The sequence below is a fragment of the Delphinus delphis genome, chromosome 3 (assembly GCF_949987515.2).
Source record: "Delphinus delphis chromosome 3, mDelDel1.2, whole genome shotgun sequence".
NCBI classification, from domain to species: domain Eukaryota; kingdom Metazoa; phylum Chordata; class Mammalia; order Artiodactyla; family Delphinidae; genus Delphinus; species Delphinus delphis.
In genome coordinates, this window is record NC_082685.1 from 11,462,219 (window position 1) to 11,487,857 (window position 25,639).

The 25,639-nt window shown below is 40.4% G+C and overlaps 1 protein-coding gene across 2 annotated transcripts in view; it reads right to left on the minus strand.

Annotated features, from left to right (window-relative positions):
* Nucleotides 1–11,486: 11,486 nt before the first annotated feature.
* LOC132422863 (zinc finger protein 791-like) overlaps nt 11,487–25,639 on the minus strand; it is a 51,321-nt gene continuing 37,168 nt past the window's right edge. For both annotated transcript variants that reach the window (XM_060007951.1, XM_060007952.2), the window contains 3 exons: nt 17,177–17,303; nt 16,928–16,988; nt 11,487–16,527 (listed from right to left, as the gene is read on the minus strand). In XM_060007951.1, the coding sequence (XP_059863934.1) occupies nt 14,871–16,527; nt 16,928–16,988; nt 17,177–17,303 (1,845 nt within the window). In that variant the 3' untranslated portion in view covers nt 11,487–14,870. The remainder of the gene's footprint in view (nt 16,528–16,927; nt 16,989–17,176; nt 17,304–25,639) is intronic.

A 25,639-nucleotide genomic window follows, 5' to 3' on the forward strand; every position in this document is an offset into this window, starting at 1 on the left:
GTTCAGCTTTGGATTTGGCCCCACCTCTGCGTGTAGGTCACCTGAGGGTGTCTGTTCTTCGCTCAGACTGGACGGGGTTAAAGGAGCAGCTGGTTTGGCGGCTCTGGCTCACTCAGGACAGGGGGGAGGGAGGGGTACAGATGCAGGGTGAGCCTGCGGCGGCAGAGACCAGCATGACGGTGCACCAGCCTGAGGCGCACCGTGTGTTCTCCTAGGGAAGTTGTCCCTGGATCACGGGACCCTGGCGGTGGCGGGCTGCACAGGCTCCCAGGAGGGGAGGTGTGGATAGTGACCTGTGCTCGCACACAGGCTTCTTGGTGGCTGCAGCAGCAGCCTTAGCGTCTCATGCCCGTCTCTGGGGTCCGCACTGATAGCCACAGCTCGCGCCCCTCTCTGGAGCTCCTTTAAGCAACGCTCTTAATCCCCTCTCCTTGCACACCAGGAAACAGAGAGAAAAGAAAAAGTCTCTTGCCTCTTCAGCAGGTCCAGACTTTTTCCCGGACTCCCTCCCAGCTAGCTGTGGCGCACTAGCCCCCTTCAGGCTGTGTTCACGCTGCCAACCCCAGTCCTCTCCCTGCAATCTGACCGAAGTCTGAGCCTCAGCTTCCAGCCCCTGCCCGCCCCGGCGGGTGAGCAGACAAGCCTCTCGGGCTGGTGAGTGCTGGCCGGCACCGATCCTCTGTGCGGAAATCTCTTCACTTTGCCCTCCGCACCCCTGTTGCTGTTCTGTCCTCCGTGGCTCCGAAGCTTCCCCCCTGTGCCACCTGCAGTCTCCGCCCGCGAAGGAGCTTCTAGTGTATGGAAACCTTTCCTCCTTCAGAGCTCCCTCCCACTGGTGCAGGTCCCATCCCTATTCTTTTGTCTCTGTTTTTTCTTTTTTCTTTTGCCCTACCCAGGTACGTGGGGGAGTTTCTGGCCTTTTGGGAGGTCTGAGGTCTTTTGCCAGCGTTCAGTGGGTGTTCTATAGGAGCAGTTCCACGTGTAGATGTATTTCTGATGTATCTGTGGGGAGGAAGGTGATCTCCACGTCTAACTCTTCCGCCATCTTCTCAAATCCCCTACCCATCTGTTCTTGTATGACATCCACTCTTTCCATTAGAGCCTATATATAGCATGTTAATCACGGTCTGATAATTCCAACATCTTTGCTAAATCTGAATCTGGTTCTTTGCTTGCCCCGTCTCTTCAAACTTTGTTTTTTACGTCTTTTGGTAGACGTTTAAATTTGTTGTTGGAAGCTGCACCTGATATACTACGTGAAAGGAACTGAGTTAAATAGGACTTTACTGTAAGCTTTTACATTTCTCCTAGAGTTTCAGCTATGTTTACCATTTGCTGTAGGTGTCAGAGGCTGAAATATCCTCTTCAGTCAGGCACCGTTACAATAAACCAGAGCCCTGTGGGAGTGACCATATTGGTATAAATGTCTGGTATAGGAGGGCTTCTACTAATAAGGTGCCAGTAAGGCTGATCACAACAAAGTAGTGGGTACTAAAGGTTGGGGGTTGAGTCTAATGCCTCCGAAAGGAGGAAGAACTGTTCAGAAGACCATGCATTAATTTTGCAATGTTAACATGGTCTGTCTAAGCAAGGCTTTCTGGCATTCTGTGAGAGCTGTAGCCTGAGGTTGTCAGGGAGGTAAAAGTTCCACCATATGCTTTTTTAAAAGAGCCCAGTGTTGCATATTTTAAGAAATTAATTGAACACAACAAAATGGTCAGAACACTGAAGGCAATAAGGAGTATCTTGGTGGGTTCTTGCCTTTTGGCTTCAGAAGTGGCGTCTGGTGACATAGATGAGTAATATGCCTGTACAAGCATCTATCATGGTCAGAGCATAATGAGTAGCTCCTGAAGAGGGGTGAAGGGTCCTGTAAAGTCTATTTGCCATCAGCTGTAGGAGCCCCACCCTTAGTCTTGGAAGTTAAACCGATCAATTTTATTGCCAGTGGAATTTTAAAATGTGGAATAAGCTACATTTGTAAGTTAGCCAAGGCAGAGGGGGTCCTGGCATTCTATCTAGACCTTTAGGGCAGAGGCCTGTCAATGTTTTTTATATTTTATGGGCCTCCTGGGCCAAGGTTATAGCATCAGGTCCGAGGTGTAGGCATGTGTCTCAGAAACTCAGGTCAGTTTATTGGCTTGAGTATTGAAATGGGCCTTTGAAGCGTGAGGTTTATTACGTGCATGGATGTGTCTGACCTTGACTTATATTTGGGTAATTGTGAGGCAAGATATTATGAGTTCTTTATCCCTAAAGGGTTGACTTTGGATAAGAAGGTCTTGGTGGTGGTTGAACCAGACAGCTAGACCATTGGCAATGGCCTAAAAATTTGCAAAAAAGGGTGCAGATGCACCTGACTGTTGGCCAGGACATCCTCTAGTGCTAGAATGATTTCCAGGAGTTTGATTAATTGTGCTGATGCTTGGGTCCCTTCTTTGAATGGGGATGGTGGTTTTTTTTTTTTTTTTTAGGGATAGAAAGCAGCAGCTCTCCAGTGGACTCCTGATTGTGCTTGAAACAACCGTCCATAAAACATACAAACCCTCCTGGTCACTCAGGTGATCTCAGAAGGCTTCTCAAGGGGCCATTGGGTCTAGAAAAAGGGAGACCTTCTCAGAGCCATTGCATCAAACTGAGGACAAGGGAAACACTTTCTCCTGTTGGTGGAATATGCCAGAAAGCCATGTTTCACTCTCTCTTCAAGTATTGTTATCTTTTCAATGAAGTGGTCTCTGTGGTGAAGCAAGCCTGAAGGGTGCTGCCTCATGACTCAAGGCAAAATGGGTAGCCAGCTGTACGTGGTCTTCAGCTCAGGGCCTGTGAGAGCCTCCAACTCCAGAAGGTCGAGTGGGTGGCAGTGGCTGTTCTAATTGGTGCAGCACTAGGGGGAGGAGCAGAGTTTCTTGCAGCCGAGTGCCCTGAGCAGTCTGTGGCCAGCATGGTATTTAGGCTCTGGGAGGTGTGACAGGCAGGCTTTGGATGTGGGGAGGGAAATACTCATAGAGTGCCCGTTGTCCCAACGGATTTTAGAACTGTCGCCCCACCCAAAGTTGATTTCACTAGTAACTTGTTAGTGGAGCTGCTAATTGTGACAGTGGGGGCTGTTGATGCTGAGAGACATGTGCCCCATGACATGATTTCTTTTTCTTAACATCTTTATTGGAGTATAATTGCTTTACAATGGTGTGTTAATTTCGGCTTTATAACAAAGTGAATCAGTTATACATATACATCTGTTCCCATATCTCTTCCCTCTTGCGTCTCCCTCCCTCCCACTCTCCCTATCCCACCCCTGTAGGTGGTCACAAACCACCTAGCTGATCTCCCTGTGCTATGTGGCTGCTTCCCACTAGCTATCTATTTTACATTTGGTAGTGCCATTCTCTCACTTTGTCCCAGCTTACCTTTCCCCCTCCCCATATACTCAAGTCCATTCTCTAGTAGGTCTGTGTCTTTATTCCCATCTTACCCCTAGGTTCTTCATGACCTTTTTTTATTTTTTCTTAGATTCCATATATATGTGTTAGCATACGGTATTTGTCTTTCTCTTTCTGACTTACTTCACTCTGTATGACTCTAGGTCCATCCACCTCACTACAAATAACTCAATTTCGTTTCTTTTAATGGCTGAGTAATATTCCATTGTATATATGTGCCACATCTTCTTTATCCATTCATCCGATGGTGGACACTTTGGTTGCTCCATCTCCTGGATATTGTAAATAGAGCTGCAATGGACATTTTGGTACATGACTCTTTTTGAATTATGGTTTTCTCAGGGTATATGCCCAGTAGTGGGATTGCTGGGTCATATGGTAGTTCTATTTGTATTTTTTTAAGGAACCTCCATACTGTTCTCCATAGTAGCTGTACCAATTCACATACCCACCAGCAGTGCAAGAGTGTTCCCTTTTCTCCATACCCTCTCCAGCATTTATTGTTTCTAGATTTTTTGATGATGGCCATTCTGACCGGTGTGAGATGATATCATATTGTAGTTTTGATTTGCATTTCTCTAATGATGTTGAGCATTCTTTCATGTGCTTGTTGGCAATCTGTATATCTTCTTTGGAGAAATGTCTTTTTAGGTTTTCTGCCCATTTTTGGATTGGGTTGTTTTTTTGTTATTGAGCTGCATGAGCTGCTTGTAAATTTAGATTAATCCTTTGTCAGTTGCTTCATTTGCAAATATTTTCTCCCATTCTGAGGGTTGTCTTTTGGTCTTGTTTGTGGTTTGCTTTGCTGTGCAAAAGCTTTTAAGTTTCATGAGGTCCCATTTATTTTTGTTTTTATTTCCATTTGTCTAGGAGGTGGGTCAAAAAGGATCTTGCTGTGATTAATGTCATAGAGTGTTCTGCCTATGTTTTCCTCTAAGAGTTTGATAGTTTCTGGCCTTATATTTAGGTCTTTAATCCATTTTGAGTTTATTTTTGTGTATGGTGTTAGGGAGTGTTCTAATCTCATACTTTTACATGTACCTGTCCAGTTTTCCCAGCACCACTTATTGAAGAGGCTGTCTTTTCTCCACTGTACGTTCCTGCTTCCTTTATCAAAGATAAGGTAACCATATGTGCGTGGGTTTGTCTCTGGGCTTTCTATCCTGTTCCATTGATCTATATTTCTGTTTTTGTGCCAGTACCATACTGTCTTGATTACTGTAGCTTTATAGTATAGTCTGAACTCAGGGAGCCTGATTCCTCCTGCTCCGTTTTTCATTCTCAAGATTGCTTTGTCTATTCGGGGTCTTTTGTGTTTCCATACAAATTGTGAAATTTTTTGTTCTAGTTCTGTGAAAAATGCCATTGGTAGTTTGATAGGGATTGCATTGAATCTGTAGATTGCTTTGGGTAGTAGAGTCATTTTCACAATGTTGATTCTTCCAATCCAAGAACATGGTATATGTCTCCATCTATTGTATCATCTTTAGTTTCCTTCATCAGTGTCTTATAATTTTCTGCATACAGCTCTTTTGTCTCCTTAGGTAGGTTTATTCCTAGATATTTTATTCTTGGTAAATGGTAAATTTTATTCAATGGTAAATGGGAGTGTTTTCTTAATTTCACCTTCAGATTTTTCATCATTAGTGTATAGCAATGCCAGGGATTTCTGTGCATTAATTTTGTATCCTGCTACTTTACCAAATTCATTGATCAGCTCTAGTAGTTTTCTGGTAGCATCTTTAGGATTCTCTATGTATTGTATTATGTCATCTGCAAACAGTGAATGCTTTACTTCTTTTCTGATTTTGATTCCTTTTATTTCCTTTTCTTCTCTGATTGCTGTGGCTAAAACTTCCAAAACTATGTTGAATAAGAGTGGTGAGAGTGGGCAACCTTGTCTTGTTCCTGATCTTAGTGGAAATGGTTTCAGTTTTTCACCATTGAGGACGATGTTGGCTGTGGGTTTGTCATATATGGCCTTTATCATGTTGAGGAAAGTTCCCTCTATGCCTACTTTCTGCAGAGTTTTTATCATAAATGGGTTTTGACTTTTGTTGAAAGCTTTCTCTGCATCTATTGAGATGATCATATGGTTTTTCTCTTTCAATTTGTTAATATGGTGTGTCACATTGATTGATTTGCATATATTGAAGAATCCTTGCATTCCTGGAATGAACCCCAATTGATCATGTTGTATGATCCTTTTAATGTGCTGTTGGATTCTGTTTGCTAGTATTTTGTTGAGGATTTTTGCATCTATGTTCATCAGTGATATTGGCCTGTGGTTTTCTTTCTTTGTGACATCTTTGTCTGATTTTGGTATCAGGGTGATGGTGGCCCCGTAGAATGAGTTTGGAAGTGTTCCTCCCTCTGCTGTATTTTGGAAGAGTTTGAGAAGGATAGGTGTTATCTCTTCTCCAGACGTTTGATAGAATTTGCCTGTGAAGCCATCTGGTCCTGGGCTTTTGTTTGTTGGAAGATTTTTAATCACAGGTTCAATTTCAGTGGTTGTGATTGGTCTGTTCCTATTTTCTGTTTCTTCCTGATTCAGTCTCTGCAGGTTGTGCATTTCTAAGAATTTGTCCATTTTTTCCAGGTTGTCCATTTTATTGGCGTAGAGTTGCTTGTAGTAATCTCTCATGATCCTTTTGTATTTCTGCAGTGTCAGTTGTTACTTCTTTTTCATTTCTAATTCTATTGATTTGAGTCTTCTCCCTTTTTTTCTTGATGAGTCTGGCTAATGGTTTATCAATTTTGTTTATCTTCTCAAAGAACCACGTTTTAGTTTAATTGATCTTTGCTATCGTTTCTTTCGTTTCTTTTTCATTTATTTCTGATCTTTATGATTTCTTTCCTTCTGCTAACTTTGGGGTTTTTTTTGTTCTTCTTTCTCTAATTGCTTTAGGTGCAAGGTTAGGTTGTTGATTTGAGATGTTTCCTGTTTCTTAAGGTAGGATTGTATTGCTATAAACTTCCCTCTTAGAACTGCTTTTGCTGCATCCCATAGGTTTTGGGTCATCTTGTCTCCATTGTCATTTGTTTCTAGGTATTTTTTGATTTCCTCTTTGATTTCTTCAGTGATCACTTGGTTATTAAGTAGTGTATTGTTTAGCCTCCATGTGTTTGTATTTTTTACAGATCTTTTCCTGTAACTGATATCTAGTCCTATAGCGTTGTGGTCGGAAAAGATAATTGATATGATTTCAGTTTTATTAAATTTACCAACGCTTGATTTGTGACCCAAGATATGATCTATCCTGGAGGATGTTCCATGAGCACTTGAGAAAAATGTGTATTCTGTTGTTTTTGGATGGCATGTCCTATAAACATCAATCAAGTCCATCTTGTTTAATGTATCATTTAAAGCCTGTGTTTCCTTATTTATTTTCATTTTGGATGATCTGTCCATTGGTGAAAGTGGGGTGTTAAAGTCCCCTAATATGAATGTGTTACTGTCAATTTCCCATTTTATGGCTGTATTTGCTTTATGTATTGAGGTGCTCCTATGTTGGGTGCATAAATATTTACAATTGTTATATCTTCTTCTTGGATCAATCCCTTGATCATTATGTAGTGTTCTTCTTTGTCTCTTCTAATAGTCTTTATTTTAAAGTCTATTTTGTCTGATATGAGAATTGCTACTCCAGCTTTCTCTTGATTTCCATTTGCATGGAATATCTTTTTCCATCCCCTCACTTTCAGTGTGTATGTGTCCGTAGGTCTGAATGTGTCCGTAGGTCTGAAGTGGGTCTCTTGTAGACAGCATATATATGGGTGTTGTTTTTGTATCCATTCAGCCAGTCTGTGTCTTTTTGTGGGAACATTTAATCCATTTACATTTTTTACAAGGTAATTATCGATATGTATGTTCCTATTCCCATTTTCCTTAATTGTTTTGGGTTTGTTATTGTAGGTCTTTTCCTTCTCTTGTGTTTCTTGCCTAGAGAAGTTCCTTTAGCAGTTGTTGTAAAGCTGGTTTGGTGGTGCTGAACCTCTCAGCTTTTGCTTGTCTGTAAAGGTTTTAATTTCTCCATCAGATCTGAGTGAGATCCTTGCTGGGTAGAGTAATCTTGGTTGTAGGTTTTTCTCCTTCATCACTTTAAATATGTCCTGCCAGTCCCTTCTGGCTTGCAGAGTTTCTGCTGGAAGATCAGCTGTTAACCTTATGGGGATTCCCTTGTGTGTTATTTGTTGTTTTTCCCTTGCTGCTTTTAATATGTTTTCTTTGTATTTAATTTTTGATAGTTTGGTTAATATGTGTCTTGGCGTGTTTCTCCTTGGATTTATCCTGTATGGGACTCTCTGTGCTTCCTGGACTTGATGAACTATTTCCTTTCCCATATTAGGGAAGTTTTCAACTATAATCTCTTCAAATATTTTCTCAGTCCCTTTCTTTTTCTCTTCTTCTTCTGGGACCCCTATAATTCGAATGTTGGTGCGTTTAATGTTGTCCCGGAGGTCTGAGACTCTCCTCAGTTCTTTTCATTCTTTTTTCTTTATTCTGCTCTGCAGTAATTTCCACTGTTTTATCTTCCAGGTCACTTATCCGTTCTTCTGCCTCAGTTATTCTGCTATTGATCCCTTCTAGAGTTTTTTTTTTGTGTGTGTGTTATGCGGGCCTCTCACTGTTGTGGCCTCTCCTGCTGCAGATCACAGGCTCTGGACGCGCAGGCCCAGCGGCCATGGCCCATGGACTCAGCCGCTCTGGAGCACGTGGGATCTTCCCGGACCGGCGCACGAACCCGTGTCCCCTGCATTGGCAGGCGGACTCCCAACCACTGCGCCACCACTGCGCCCTTCTAGAGTATTTTTAATTTCATTTATTGTGTTGTTCATTGTTGCTTGTTTCCTCTTTAGTTCTTGTAGGTCTTTGTTAAATGTTTCTTGCATTTTGTCTATTCTATTTCCAAGATTTTGGATCATCTTTACTATCATTATTCTGAATTCTTTTTCAGGTAGACTGCGTATTTCCTCTTCATTTGTTAGGTCTGGTGGTTTGTTTTTTATCTTGCTCCTTTATCTGCTTTCTGTTTTTCTGTCTTCTTATTTTGCTTATTTTACTGTGTTTGGTGTCTCCTTTTTGCAGGCTGCAGGTTCTTAGTTCCTGTTGTTTTTGGTGTCTGCCCCTAGTGGCTAAGGTTGGTTCAGTGGGTTGTGTAGGCTTTCTGGTGGAGGGGAGTAGTGCCTTTTTTCTGGTGGATGAGGCTGGATCTTGTGTTTCTGGTGGGCAGGTCCACATCTGGTGGTGTGTTTTGGGGTGTCTGTGGCCTTATTATGATTTTAGGCAGCCTCTCTGCTAATGGGTTGGGTTGTTTTCCTGTCTTGCTAGTTGTTTGGCAGAGGGTGTCCAGCACTGTAGCTTGCTGGTCGTTGAGTGGAGCTGGGTTTGGTGTTGAGATGGAGATCTCTGGGAGATTTTTGCCGTCTGAAATTATGTGGAGCTGGGAGGTCTCCTGTGGACCAGTGTCCTGAAGTTGGCTCTCCCATGTCAGAGGCACAGCAGTGACTCCTGGCTGCAGCACCAAGAGCCTTTCATCCACACGGCAAAGCACCTGAAGGATACCAAGAAATAGGTGAAGCTCAGAGGGTCCCTGCTTGTACATATCACTGGTTTGGGGTAGACTCCAGGTGTCCTCTGGTGGGTGCCTCTCATATCCTGTAGACTGCAAAGTAGGGAGTCAACCACAGGGGGAGCATCCAGAAAAGCAAGGCTCTGTGGTATAAGAAAAAAACGCCCTGGACGAGCGCCCCTCCTCAGACACTGGGGCGCAGACCGGGAGCACTTGTCTCCGGCAGGCACTTGTGGTGCTTTCTCCATTGGCCCAGAAGAAAAAAAATCTCTTGACCTCAGGGAAGAATGGCCACTGAGCATGGGGGCAGGTTGTGCCCCATGACATGATTTCTGTCACTGCTTGTTCCGCCCTGTCAGCTCACAGCCACCTGGCGTTGCTGCAGAGAAATTTTCGAGTGGGACAGACCTGGATTTCTATAGATGCTTCCCACCCAGCAGACACAGTAGGTTTCAGGTGGGACTCAGAACTAGAAATACCCTCAAGATGGCCCTGGAGGACATGATACCGATGCCCAGGAAACAGTATGTCCCCAGGCAGAGCCCACTTGGGGAGAACTGTGGGGTAAACCTTTGTTTTAGACCCCTGCCTTCCCAGAGATCTGCCTGAAGAATCTGACTTAAAGTCAAAGGCAGATCCTGGGAGCCCTTTCACTTCTCTCCAGTTGTGTGTATAGGCAGTGGGCAGGTGCAGCCCTAGAGGACATTTCCTAATTAAGATGGGATTGCAAGAAAGGCTTGTTGGGCACTAAGTCCTTCCTCTCCAGGTCTTCAATTCTTCATACTATTGTTAAGCATATTTATAAGTTTTCACAAATTTATACTAATACTACTTCCAAAAGATGGAGAATACTCTATTACCCCCAAAGAACGCCCCTATGGTGCCCATTTGTACTAACTCTGTCCACCTTTAATCACTGATCTATTTTAGGTCCCTATATGTTTGCCTCTGCCTTTTCCAGAATGCAATATCAATAGAACACCATGTCGTCATGTGAGCCCTGTTTGTAAACTTTGATTCCATTTGTAAAAGTGCACAATTGTGCACTGTTCTCCTGGGCATAACAATTTTGACAGTGCCTAGTAGGGGTGGTGGCACACATTAGGCCTTTAAGCTGAGATTCCATTATTATGAGCTCTGAGTTTGGTAAGACCCTGTTCTCCCTGTGTCTGACTTTCATTTGTAACACAGGAGGCCAAAAAAGACTCTGTGCTTCCACTTCAGGCAGCACAGGTTGGATGTGTGGTCAGGCAGCACAGGTTGGATGTGTGGTCGGGGAACCAAGATCTCACATGCTGCAAGGTGTGGCCAAAAAAAAAAAAAAAAAAAAGATGGGAGGAATACTTGGGGAAGGGGCAGAGCAACTGAGAAATAATTATGAAATTACATCTATACCATGCAGAGAAGACATAAGTTAGTACTGAAAACATGGAGGAAGTTTAGACTTCTTTTGCTCTTTAATGAAACACAAAGCTGGTAATCCGTCCCCCTCCCTTTTTTTAAAAAATAAATTTATTTTTTAAATTTTTATTTATTTTTGATTGCATTGGGTCTTCGTTGCTGCATGTGGGCTTTTTCTCTAGTTGTGGTGAGCAGGAGCTACTCTTCGTTGCAGTGAGCGGGCTTCTCATGTTGCGGAGCATGGGCTCTAGAGCACAGGCTCAGTAGTTGTGGCACACGCGCTTAGTTGCTCTGTGGCATGTGGGATCTTCCCTGACCAGGGCTTGAACCCATGTCCCCTGAGTTGGCAGGTGGATTCTTAACCACTGCACCACCAGGGAAGCCCTCCCTCCCTTTTCATAACATGTGCTGGAGGTCTAAAACTATGGGAATAACACCTATGAACAGCAAAATGGGCTTTGTAACTCTGTGGACCATTGAAACAAAAAGCTTCCAGTTCTCTTCTTATAAAAGGCATTAAAAACTTTCCATTTTGAGGATGTCAGACGTACCTCCTTTCCCACTAACTTGGGATATTACTGAAGAGGATAGCCGTCTGTCTGCAGCTCACTTCACTTATTCCTTGGATGACTGCCCCCTAAACATCCGTAGCTCTTTTTAGTGTTTCATGTTGGACTTGCAGAGATATCACTCACAGGAAAACCCATGACTGGCTACAAGTGTGCAGATGACCAGAACCCTTCCTCAAACTTGGAGGACCAGAAAGGCTTCATGGTGTCACTCCTTCTGTGTAGCAGCAAAATTATAATGGAAATATAAAAGGCAGTTTATTTTTTTACAATTTTTGGCCGTGCCCAATGTCATGTGGGATCTTAGTTCCTTGACCAGGGATCGAACCTGCATCCCCTGCATTGGAAGCTCAGAGTCTTAACCACCGGACTGCCAGGGAAGTCCCTAAAAGGCAATTTAAATCTTTTCAAATGATGTTAAATACAAACATAAACACCAAAACTACTCATGGCCCAAAGTAATGGGAATGGGGAGTCTCAAGTCTTGGATAATCCATGTCCAAACTCATGATTACTATTACATGCAATAAAACTTTCAACTGTGGCGAAGATGAAGATGAACCATGTCTACATCTTTATGGGGAAACCATTATGGTTGATCCCAGGAATGCAGGGATGTCTTTATTGCTCCCCACTTCTTATATCTGCACCCAAGCAGTTCCTCAAATAGTGTTTAAGATGCAAGATGGTGTAAATAAAAAGTGATCAGTGATGACATCCTCACTCATGAGGCCCTGACCTGCCACAGACACACAATTCCAGTCTCCCTATTACCTCATAGCATTGTTTACTTTCCTCAAAGCTCTTATTTCCATCTTATAAACCCAGATTGTGCTATTTGTTAGTCACCTCTTCCCACAAAAATATAAGAGCCAGGACTTGAAGAACTTGTTTCACACCTATATATCCAGAGTGTGTAGTGCCCTATTTATGCTAAATTGTGTATGATTTGAGTCTGCAGTGCCTAGTAGAAGAGGGATGCTGAAAAATTAGCATCAAGAGTAGCTTCTGAGCAAGAAAGCCTTGCTTGGATTAGTAACCCTGTCTTTGTCCCTTGCCAGGTTTGTGTTCTTGACAATTTACCTAAACTCATAAAGCCTCAGTTGATTGGAAAAGGAGGTAATACCTAACACAAGTCCAAATCCTGTAAGACCTTTTGGACAGTCTCTTACTGATATGACCCATTATCATTTATGGTTTGTGTTCATCCTTATTATGATGATTCGTTATGCCCCTCTATTTGTTGTTGTTTTTACATTGCTTTTTCTGATCCATTTTTCAAAAAAAATTTTTATTGGAGTATAGTTATGTACAATGTTGTGTTAGTTTTAGGTGTACAACAAAGTGAGTTAGTTATACATACATTTACTCTTTAGATTCTTTTCCCATATAGGCCATTACAGAGTATTGAGTAGAGTTCCCTGTGCTATACAGTAGGTTCTCATTAGTTATCTATTTTATATACAGTAGTGTGTATATGTCAACCCCAGTCACCCAATTTATCCCTCCCCCATGCCCCTCTATTTGAATACAAGTGTGAACCTGGCAGTTTTTGGCAAGAAGGCAGTAACAAAACCATGATTTAAGTTTTAAATTAAGAACAAATGAGAAATCCGTTTCATGACAAAAATTCTAACTATGAAAAAAAAATTTGCCTGAGGAAGAATATACATGGTAATACTGAATCAAAATGTATAATGATTACCTTGAAAAAAACCACAAACTTGATCTAAAAATCTACAATTGCAATGGGATGTTTCAATATATCCTATTAGGAAATAGAAAAGATAATATTTGTTAGTATACAAGATTTTTTGAAAGAGAAGCATTTGACCAAAAAAACCATTGTTTTCAATCACATACAATCAGTCATAACTGAAAATGTACTGAGAAATTATGTTCAATTGTGAGTGATTGGAAATATCCATAATCTATCCGATAAGAGGAAGGTGCTAATTCTCACATGGAAGGATTGGGCCACAGAAGTCACTGCACAGTGCAGTAGAGGAACTCACTACAGGACCACATGTTTTCTTCTGACTGCACCACTGTAGCTGCTATAGTGGAATCAAGAACACACAGTCACTAGCAATATCAACAGAACAATGTGTTTACTACACAAATTAGACCTTATACAAATACAATATAGAGAAGAGGTGAGTCAGTGCTTCACAAAACGTTCTCAATCACAGCAGTCTAAATTTGTTGCCTGGTGGACACATGAGGACTTGCAGGAAAATCCAAACTGTGAGGAATCTTTGCTGTGGAACTTGTGGAGGTATCTGTGGAAACCAACAGGTCTGAGAAAATGGAAGTCATGTAGCTGGTGGTAATGAGCCTACTTTGGACTGGCAGGGCAAAGAATCAGGAAAATGGTTTAGAACCAGGTATATGTGAAACTCCTGTGTGGCTCAAGAACTAAGGCCTTCTTCACTTTGCCTTTCAAGTGTCATGCAAGGGAGGCTAGTGGTGAATTCTAACATGGAACCATGAAAAGAACAGGTTCTAGAAAATGTAGGTCACAACATATTACCCATGTTAACAACACATTCCAGGAGAGCATCTCCAATTCTACATTTTAGTGTCCTGTAACAGGTCTCTTTTCTTTTTGCAAATATAAAGACTTACTGGTCCATTAACATACAAGGTTATTACAAAAATGAATCAGAACTTAAATGTTAATAACACTTTAAAAAGTAGCTAGAAATGTGATGTTTATATTTAATCTCACAGACTTGCAATGTGAGAGCAGTAACCACATCAGTTATGATCACTGTTGTATTTACAGCACAGGCACATAGTAGGTGCTCAATATGAATGAAGGGATGGTAATACCACTAGTTGACTTCAGTGATATAATTATTCTAATTGCATTATGGGTAAAGAGACACTAACTGGTGATATCAGAATAATGTAGGAGAATTTTTAATGCATTGGTGGGGGAAAAATGTTGCTTCAGTGCAAAGATATTGTAGCTACGAATTTAAAATAATTGCACTTGTAAACAATGTAAGGTTGCTTTGTTTAAGTATGCAGTTGATGTCAACATGGGTGTCTTAAAGTCTCTTCCCCAAATCACAGTCAGATGGAATGACAAAGAGTAAAGAGAAAATGACAAAGAGAAAAGATGTAAATACTAAGTCAAATGAGATTATACTCTGTGTTAAACTTCACATAATTACAAATTTATGCCAACTATTTATTAGCAAGGAAAAAATGGAAGGCGGCTCTTCTGACAAGAGAAAGTTTTTCTAATAAAAGAGACATATTTACAATGGGTAAGAAATATCCAGTACCTGCCACATGAAGCCAATAGGAAAATCCCAACAACTACCAGAGTGTCATTAGTCCATGCCCCCTTTACTTACAGAACAACAAAAATTATATATTTTTGGCACATTATATAATATTGGCACATTACAATTATATTCCAGTTCACTCATGGATCCAACAGATTTCAAAATGGAAAGACAAAAATTCTATAAGCTAATTTAAGGAAAAATACTACCTACTAAGCTTATATACTATTGCTTAAAGAGTACTTACAGAATTGTTTCAACTCAGTGTTGTGTTCATTTGCAAAATTAACAAGTAGAATCCATAATTAGAGACTGAGTTTCAGAATAAGCCACTGATAAAGATATATTTTTAACTTTTAAAACGTTTCATGTTATGAATTTTTTGGAGCATTATATATGAATTAATCTACATCAGGCTTTCCCATATTATTTACATGTTATAGCATTTCTCTCCAGTAGAGTTTTCATATGACTTTGAATGTATTGGGTTGGCCAGAAAGTTCATTCTTCTGTAAGATGTTACGGAAAATCCCGAATGAACTTTTTGGCCAGCCCAGTATTTGTTAAGATAGGAAACTCTTGTATTTATCACTTATATCCAGTGTGCATTCTCATGACATGTTTATGTAAGGATGTGGGCCAATTAAAGGCTTTCCCACAATGCTTACATTCAAGAAGTTTCTCTCCAGTGTGAATTCTTTCATGGCTTCTGTATGAACTGGGTCGACTAAAGGCTTTCCCACAGTCTTTACACTTATACGGTTTCTCACCAGTGTGCATTCTCATGTGACCTCGAAAGGTTGTGCGGTAAATGAAGGCTTTCCCACATTCCTTGCATTCATAGGGCTTCTCTCCAGTATGAGTTCTTTCATGTACTTGAACATAACTGGAACAACTGAAGGCTTTACCACATATTTTACATTCATAGGGTTTCTCTCCTGTGTGAGTTCTTTCATGTATTCGAAATGAACTAGGACAATTAAATGCTTTCCCACATTCCTTACATTTATAAGGTCCATCTCCAGTGTGCGTCATCATGTGTCTTCGAAAGCTTGTGAGAGAAACAAATGCTTTCCCACATTTCTCACATTTATAGGGTTTCTCTCCAGTGTGAGTTCTTTCATGTATTTGCAAACCTAAAGGAGAACTGAAGGTTTTCCCACATTGCTTACATTCGTAGGGTTTCTCTGCAGTGTGAGTCCGTTCATGTCTTCGAAATGAAGTGGGACAACTGAGGGCTTTACCACACTGCTTACATATATAGGGTTTTTCACCAGTGTGAGTTCTCACATGGACTTGAAAAGTGGTGAGCCAATGGAAGGCTTTTCCACATTCCTTACATTGATAAGGTTTCTCTCCAGTGTGAGTTCTTTCATGTGTTCGAAAGGAACTGGAACAACTGAAGGCTCTACCACACTGTTTACATTCATAGGGTTTTTCTCCAGTGTGAGATCTTTCATGTATTCTATATGAACTGGGACAATTGAATGCTTTTCCACATTCTTTACATTTATAAGGTCCAACTCCAGTATGTGTTATCATGTGTCTTTGAAAGCTTCCAAGAGAAATGAAGGCTTTCCCACATTCCTTACAGTCATAAGGTTTCTCTCCTGTATGAGTTCTCTCATGTTTTCGAAGAGAACTGGGACAACTGAAGGCTTTACTACACTTTTTACATTCATAGGGTTTTTCTCCAGTATGAGTCCTTTCATGACTTCGAAAGGAACTTGGACAACTGAGGGCTTTACCACATTGCTTACATTCATACGGTTTCTCCCCTGTGTGAGTTCTTTCATGTGTTTGAAAGGTTTGATGATATCGAAAGGCTTTCCCACATTGTTTACATTGATAGGGTTTTTCTCCAGTGTGAGTCCGTTCATGTTTTCGAACAGATTGGCGATATCTAAATGATTTCCCACATTCCTTACATTTATAGGATTTCTCTATACTATGATTACTTTCATGTTTCTGAAAAGGCTGGAGATAACTGAAGGCTTTTCCACATACCTTACATTTATAAGGCTTCTTTCCACATTCCTGATACCTGGATGGTTTGGGTGCAGTGTGAGATCTAACGTGCCTATTAAAGGATGAACGACTCATGAGGACTTTTCCACACACACTGCACTCCCATGGTTTTACTGCAGTAGAATTCTTGTTCAGATTAAGATTTGGAATAAGGCTGATATTTTCGCCACACTGACTACCTTCTTCACTTTCACAGCATCTCCGTAATGTATGGCTTCTGTTAAAAAAAAATTAGAAGCACACTGTTAATGATTTCTTTGTTAATGATTTTACAGTAAATATTAGTATTACATTTTTATCATTTATCGGGAAAGTATTAGGTTTTTCTGCACCATGTAAGTTTGAAAGTGAATATACTGAATGCTCTACAAGAAAGCTCAACCATTGCTATTATCATAGTGATATTCATATATGCAGTCTCTGAATATGTTTTAAAGTAAACTATTTGGGAAACAATGAACATCCATGACACAGTTAAGAAAACATTTTTTTGGTAAAAATTTTCTGAGAATAAATAAATTTGAAGCTGGGCCCTTTTGTGTCTACTTGTTTCTAAATTTCATGACATAAGAAGATTCTCTTGTGGGACACTGCTTTAAACTGTGAGTGCAACTCACCTCAGATTTCTTCCCTGGTTTTTGTACTGATCTTCAGTGTTATGGTCTTCCCATTTTTCCCCTGAAATGCCAACCAAAAAGATCAATAAATTATAGGAAAATTATTATTTCACAGGTCTATGATGACCTCAAACTATGATTTACTTACCAAAGTATTCCCTTTCCCCATTCCACATCTTAGAACAACACTGATGGGCAGGAAACACTTGTTCTCTAATTGATTAAGTGACGGAATGTCATCATCCTTACCTATTGAGGCCAGGTTCCTCAAGGTTTCCCGCATCACATCTCTGTAGAGTTTCTTCTGTGAAGGCCCCAGCAGAGCCCACTCCTCCAAGGTAAAGTTCACAGCCACATCCTCAAAGGCCACTGGGTCCTAAAACATCACAAATATGTGTACAGGAAGATGGGTGAGATGGACAGTAGTGGGAATCTGTAGTCCATTCACAAGAAGTTCACATATGATGCTGTTATTGAAATATTTATTCTGTGACTTGATCATCAAAATCCTTATTCTCTATATGACCACTTCCTCACATTCAACAGCATCATGTACACATGGAAATCATTTTTACTATGATCACTTAAGTCTTATCATTCTCTAACAGTAGGATCCAGAGCACGCTGGAGAAATGTGAACTCCAAATGAAAGAAGTATTTCCAGATCATCAACTCCTCGTAAGAAAAATCCACCTCCTTTAATACCCACCATATCTATCACATAGCACTCCATGAAACACAGGATCACATTTGCATGAGGTGTTTTTTTTTTTTTATAACTTAATTTTGGGCTGTGTCAGGTCTTCGTTGCTGCATGCAGGCTTTCTCTAGTTGTGGCAAGTGGGGGCTACTCTTTGTTGTGGTGTGTGGGCTTCTCGTTGCGGTGGTTTCTCCTGTTGCAGAGCACGAGGCTCTAGGTGTGCGGGCTTGAGTAGTTGTGGCGCATGGGTTTAGCTGCTCTGTGGCATGTGGGATCTTCCTGGACCGGGGCTTGAACGCATGTCCCCTGCATTGGCAGGTGGATTCTTAACGACTGTGCCACCAGGGAAGCCCCTTGCATGAGGTTTTAATGGAAAAAAACACAGTGAACTGGAAGCTTTTTCTTCCATTCCCATCACCAAACGTGACAAGGACAGGAGACCTGTGGAAATCCAGCTTATCACTAGGCCCAGCTGGCCATATTGTCCTAAAGTACTCCAGGCTATCACAAGTAGTCAGATGCAACTGGCTGAATAAAAATAATCTTGTGGAAAAGTATTAAGTTTAACGTGCCTGTAAAAATATTTGACAGATACTCAGTCACTCCTTTTTATCTCTGTCCTATTTCATGAGGCTAGGAAGCTATTCTGAAGTTAGTACTCAGGCATGAGAAAGAAGGCATGACAACTTAGACCTCCACAAATCCCTATATTCAGAGTGGCTTCTCACCATCTTTACCACATATATGTGCATATACTGAGAAGATAAATGCCAGAAGAGCATTTTCCGGCAAAACCATAACAGTATACCCCGGACCTTGCTGACCTTGGGGAACTGAATAAGAATTGCAGTTTGCACCAGAGTCCACTGAAGACCACAATGGTTTGATGGTGAACGTGCCCATCATTATAAAACACAAAGGGTCCAGCAGTGCTTTCCTCTAAAAAACATAAAACTTATCTTCTCCAATTATAGGAGGCAGTGATTCTCAACCAGCCACTTGAGAGGCTGCCTTTCCACTTCTCTCATTTCCATGCCTCCATGTGGTGCACAGGGACATGACAGCGCAACATCTGGGCATAGGAACCACATAACTTCCCTAAATGCTGGTCTCTGTAAAAGATCACTAACCTACTGATGTCCACGTGCAGGAGACAGAGAAAAGGTTCCCACACAGTAATTACAATGGTAGAATTTATCTATTCAGTTAAGGAACAGAAAAAGAAATCCCCAGTTCTTGAGAAGTTTTTCTCACAGGAATCGATGGTTTTAAAATGGAAATATTTATTTGTGTAGCATTTCTCTAATTTTTCCAATGTGCTCTGGACCCTACCATTAGAGAACAGTAAGACTTTAAGTGATCATAGTAAAAATGTATAATTTCCACATGTTCATGATGCTGTTAAATTTGTGAGGAAGTAACCACTTCCTGCTTGAGCTGCTTGCATCAGCTCTAATTACACTTTCTATGGTGTATCTGTAGCGCTTGCTCCTAACAATGTCCTACTGTGAAGTGTGCAGAAGAGAGTTACTAACAAGTCTGAGATCGCTGATTCTTAGGAATGCCTGCTCACCATGTTTGTCCTTTGTTGGTCTCTGGGAACTGGGATTTATGAGTGACCCCACCAACCTGATAAGAGTGGCTCAGTGTGTCTAAACTGTTTATGGTACGTTATAAACACTTTTCATTATGAGCGTCTGAACTTTCATTATGCTTAGGCAGAGTTCCTATGTGATCTGCTCCCCAAAATCACTCTGGGTATTGAGGCTCTAATGAGCTTCTCTGGAAGACAATTATTTTATATGTGTTGTCACAACCCGCTGCTTGTAGGCTTGAGCCCTTCCTATGTGATTACACTAGGAAAGACCATCTGGAAGTTTGCATCTGGCTCCCTCCAGAACAAATTTAATTCGGTACTAAAGAAGAATGAACGAGATATTTAATGATCCTCATGGGAAAAATTTAAAATTTTTGTTGGGTAACATTAAAGGAGAATGAGATAAATGAAAATACAAAAGATGTTTTTAGAAATAACCCAAACATCACTAAGATGTTACCTCTCCCAAAATATATCTCTAACAAAATGTTATCTAACTGGGAAAAACATTGTATTCCCCTGTATTCCATGGGCAATAGCCAATTCATTATAGATTGAAACGTGAAAGAAAAAACTGGGACACTTCTAGAAATCACAAGTAAATGCTTCATTGATCCAAAAATAGAACTTTCTCATTTAAGAGGAATAAGCCCTAGAAGCAAGAAGAACTACAATCCTGCAGCCTGTGGAACAAAAACCATATTCACAGAAAGACAAGATGAAAAGGCAGAGAGCTATGTACCAGATGAGAGAACAAGATAAAGCCCCAGAAAAACAACTAAATGAAATGGAGATAGGCTATCTTCCAGAAAAAGAATTCAGAATGATAGTGAAGACGATCCAGGACCTCCGAAAAAGAATGGAGGCAAAGATGGAGAAGATGCAAGAAATGTTTAACAAAGATCTAGAAAAATTAAAGAACAAACTAACAGAGATGAACAATACAATAACTGAAATGAAAAATACACTTGAAGGAATCAATAGCAGAATACCCGAGGCAGAAGAATGGGTAAGTGACCTGGAAGACAGAATGGTGGAATTCACTGCTGCAGAACAGAATAAAGAAAAAAGAATGAAAAGAAATGAAGACAGCCTAAGAGACCTCTGGCACAACATTCAACTCAACAACATTCGCATTATAGGGATCCCAGAAGGAGAAGAGAGAGAGAAAGGACCTGAGAAAATATTTGAAGAGATTATGGTCAAAAACTTCCCTAACATGGGAAAGGAAATAGCCACCCAAGCCCAGGAAGCACAGAGTCCCATTCAAATTGGCAAAAATTAAAGACAAAGAAAAATTATTGAAAGCAGCAAGGGAAAAACGACAAAAAACATACAAGGGAACTCCCATAAAGTTAACAGCTGATTTCTCAGCAGAAACTCTACAAGCCAGAAGGGAGTGGCATGACATATTTAATGAAAGGGCAGAACCTACAACCAAGATTACCCAGCAAGGATCTCACTCACATTTGATGGAGAAATCAAAAGCTTTAGAGACAAGTAAAAGCTAAGAGAACTTAGCACCACCAAACCAGCTGTACGACAGATGCTAAAGGAACTTAAGTGGGAAACACAAGAGAAGCAAAGGACCTACAATAACAAACCCAAAACAATTAAGAAAATGGTAATAGGAAATACATATCGATAATTACCATAAACGTGAATGGATTAAATGCTCCAACCAAAAGACACAGGCTTGCTGAATGGATACAAAAACATGACCCATATATAAAGAGACCCACTTCAGACCTAGGGACACATACAGACTGAAAATGAGGGGATGGAAAAAGATATTCCATGCAAATGGAAATCAAAAGAAAGCTGGAGTAGCAATACTCGTATCAGATAAAATAGACTTTAAAGAATGTTACGAAAGACAACGAAGGACACTACATAATGATCAAGGGATCAATCCAAAAAGAAGACGTAACAATTATATATTCACCCAACATAGGAGCACCTCAATACATAAGGCAACTGCTAACAGCTCTAGAAGAGGAAATTGACAGTAACACAGTAATAGTGGGGGACTTTAACACCTCACTTACACCAATGGACAGATCATCCAAACAGAAAATTAGTAAGGAAACACAAGCTTTAAATGGCACAATAGACCAGATAGATTTAATTGATATTTATAGAACATTCCATCCAAAAACAGTAGATTACACTTTCTTCTCAAGTGCGCACAGAACATTCTCCAGGATAGATCACATCTTAGGTCCACAAATAAAGCCTCAGTAAATTTAAGAAAATTAAAATCATATCAAGCATCTTTTCTGACCACAACACTATGAGATTAGAAATCAATTACAGAGAAAAAAATGTAAAAAACACAAACACATGGAGGCTAAACGTTATTAAATAACCAAGAGATCACTAAAGAAATCAAAGAGAAAATCAAAAAAATACCTAGAGACAAATGACAATGAAAACACGATGACCCAAAACCTATGGGATGCAGCAAAAGCAATTCTAAGAGGGAAGTTTATAGCTATACAAGCCTACCTCAAGAAACAAGAAAAATCTCAAATAAACAATCTAACCTTACACCTAAAGGAATTAGAGAAAGAAGAACAAACAAAATCCAAAGTTAGTAGAAGGAAAGAAATCATAAAGATCACAGCAGAAATCAATGAAATAGAAACAAAGAAAACAATAGCAAAGATCAATAGAACTAAAACCTGGTTCTTTGAGAAGATCAACAAAAGTGATAAACCATTAGCCAGACTCATCAAGGAAAAGAGGGAGGGATTCCCTGGTGGTGCAGTGGTTAAGAATCCACCTGCCAATGCATGGGACATGGGTTCGAGCCCTGGTCTGGGAAGATCCCACATGCTGCGGAGCAGCTGGGCCCATGTGCCACAATTACTGAGGCCCAGGCGCCTAGAGCCCATGCTCTGCAACAAGAGAAGCCACTGCAATGAGACGCTCATGCACCGCCATGAAGAGTAGCCCCTGCTCGCTGCAGCTAGAGAAAGCCCAACGCAGCAACGAAGACCCAAAGCAGCCAAAAATAAATAAATAAAATAAATTTTTTTTAAAAAAGAGGAAGAGGACTCAAATCAATAAAATTAGAAAGGAAAAAAGTTAAAACAAGCACTGCAGAAATACAAACCTTCCTAAGAGACTACTACAAGCAACTCTATGCCTATAAAATGGACAACCTGGAAGAAATGGACAAATTCTTAGAAAGGTATAACCTTCCAAGACTGAACCAGGAAGAAACAAAGTATGAACAGACCAACCACAAGTAATGAAATTGAAACTGTGATTAAAAATCTTCCAACAGGGCTTCCCTGGTGGCACAGTGGTTGAGAGTCCGCCTGCTGATGCAGGAGACACGGGTTCATGCCCTGGTCCAGGAGGATCCCACATGCCGTGGAGCGGCTGGGCCCGTGAGCCATGGCCGCTGAGCCTGCGCGTCCGGAGCCTGTGCTCTGCGATGGGAGAGGCCACAACAGTGAGAGGCCCCCGTACCACAAAAAAAAAAAAAAAAAAAAAAAATCTTCCAACAAAAGTCCAGGATCAGATGGCTTCACAGGTGAATTCTATCAAACATTTAGAGAAGGACTAATACCCATCCTTCTCAAACTCTTCCAAAAAATTGCAGAGGAAGGAAAACTCCCAAACTCATTCTATGAGGCCACCATCACACTGATACCAAAACCAGACAAAGATACTATAAAAAAAGAAAATTACAGACCAATATCACTGATGAATATAGATGTAAAAATCCTCAACAAAATGCTAGCAAACAGAATCCAACACATTAAAAAGGATCATACACCATGAATCAAGTGAGATTTATCCCAGAGATGCAAGGATTCTTCAGTATACGCAAGTCAATCAATATGATACACCACATTAACAAATTGAAGAATAAAAACTATATGATCATCTCAATAGATGCAGAAAAAGCTTCTGACAAAATTCAACATCAATTTATGATAAAAACTGTCTAGAAAGTGGGCAACATAATAAAGGCCATATATGACAAACCCAAAGCAAACATCATTTTTTTTTTTTTTTTGCGGTACACTGGCCTTTCACTGTTGTGGCCTCTCCCATTGCGGAGCACAGGCTGTGGACGCGCAGGCTCAGCAGCCATGGCTCACGGGCCTAGCCGCTCTGCGGCATGTGGGATCTTCCCAGACCGGGTCACGAACCTGTGTCCCCTGCATCGGCAGGCGGACTCTCAACCACTGTGCCACCAGGGAAGCCCAACAAACATCATTCTTAATGGTGAAAAAGTAAAAGCATTTCCTCTAAGATCAGGAACAAGACAAGGATGTCCACTCTCACCACTATTATTAAACATAGTTTTGGAAGTCCTAGTCATGGCAATCAGAGAATAAAAGGAATACAAATTGGAAAAGAAAAAGTAAAACTGACATTGTTTGCAGATGACATGATACTATACATAGAGAATCCTAAAGATGCCACCAGAAAACTACTAATCAATAAATGTGGTAAAGTTGCAGGATACAAAATTAATGCACAGAAATCTCTTGCATTCCCATACCCTAGTGATGAAAAATCTGAAAGAGAAATTAAGGAAACACTCCCATTTACCATTGCAACAAAAAAAAAAAATACCTAGAAATAAACCTCCCTAAGGCGACAAAAGACCTGTATGCAGAAAACTATAAGACACTGATGAAAGAAATTAAAGATGATACAAACAGATGGAGAGATATACCATGTTCTTGGATTGGAAGAATCAACATTGTGAAAATGACTATACTACCCAAAGCAATCTACAGATTCTGTGCAATCCCTATCAAATTACCAATGACATTTTTCACAGAACTAGAACAAAAAAAATTCACAATTTGTATGGAAACACAAAAGACCCCGAACAGCCAAAGCAATCTTGAGAAAGAAAAACGAAGCTGGAGGAATCAGGCTCTCTGACTTCAGACTGTACTACAAAGCTACAGTAATCAAGACAGTATGGTACTGGCACAAAAATAGAAACACAGATCAATGGAACAGGGTAGAAAGCCCAGAGATAAAGCCCACGCACCTATGGTCAACTAATCTATGACAAAGGAAACAAGGATATACAGTGGAGAAAAGACAGCCTCTTCAATAAGTGGTGCTGGGAAAACTGGACAGGTACATGTAAAAGAATGAAATTAGAACACTCCCTAACACCATACACAATAGTAAACTCAAAATGAATTAGAGACCTAAATATAAGACCGGACACTACAAAACTCTTAGAGGAAAACATAGGAAGAACACTCTTTGACATAAATCACAGCAAGACCTTTTTTGATTCACCTGCTAGAGTAATGGAAATAAAAACAAAAATAAACAAATGGGACCTAATGAAACTTAAAAGCTTTTGCACAGCAAAGCAAACCATAAACAAGACCAAAAGACAACCCTCAGAATGGGAGAAAATATTTGCAAACAAATCATCTGACAAAGGATTAATCTCCAAAATATATAAACAGCTCATGCAGCTCAATGTTAAAAAAACTAACCACCCAATGCAAAAATGGGCAGAAGACCTAAATAGACATTTCTCCAAAGACACACAGATGGGCAAGAAGCACATGAAAAGCTGCTCAACATCACTAATTATTAGAGAAATGCAAATCAAAACTACAATGAGGTGTCACCTCACACCAGTTAGAATGGGCATCATAAGAAAATCTACAAACAACAAATGCTGGAGAGGGTGTGGAGAAAAGGGAACCCTCTTGCCCTGTTGGTGGGAATGTAAATTGACACAGCCACTATGGAGAACAATATGGAGGTTCCTTCAAGAACTAAAAATAGAATTACCATATGACCCAGCAATCCCACTACTGGGCATATACCCTGAGAAAACCATAATTCAAAAAGACAGATGCACCTCGATGTTCACTGCAGCACTATTTACAATAGCCAGGTCATGGAAGCAACCTAAATGCCCATCGACAGACGAATGGATAAAGAAGATGTGGTACATATATATAATGGAATATTACTCAGCCATAAAGAGGAATGAAATTGGGTCATTTGTAGAGACGTGGATGCATCTAGAGACTATCATACAGAGTGAAGTAAGTCAGAAAGAGAAAAACAAATATCGTATATTAACACGTATATGTGGAACCTAGAAAATGGTACACACGAACTGGTTTGCTTAGCAGAAATTGAGACACAGAAGTAGAGAAAAAACGTATGGGCACCAAGGGGGGAAAGCGGTAAGGGATGGGGGTTGTGGTGTGATGAACTGGGAGACTAGGATTGACATATATACACTGATATGTATAAAATGGATGACTAACAACAAACAAAAATTAATTAAAACAACCCCCCCCCCAAAACAAAAAAAGAAGAAGCCCTAAAGCAAGAGCCTGACCAATTCAAACATATTAAAACTAAGGGAGTTATAAGACAAACAACAGGTGGAAAA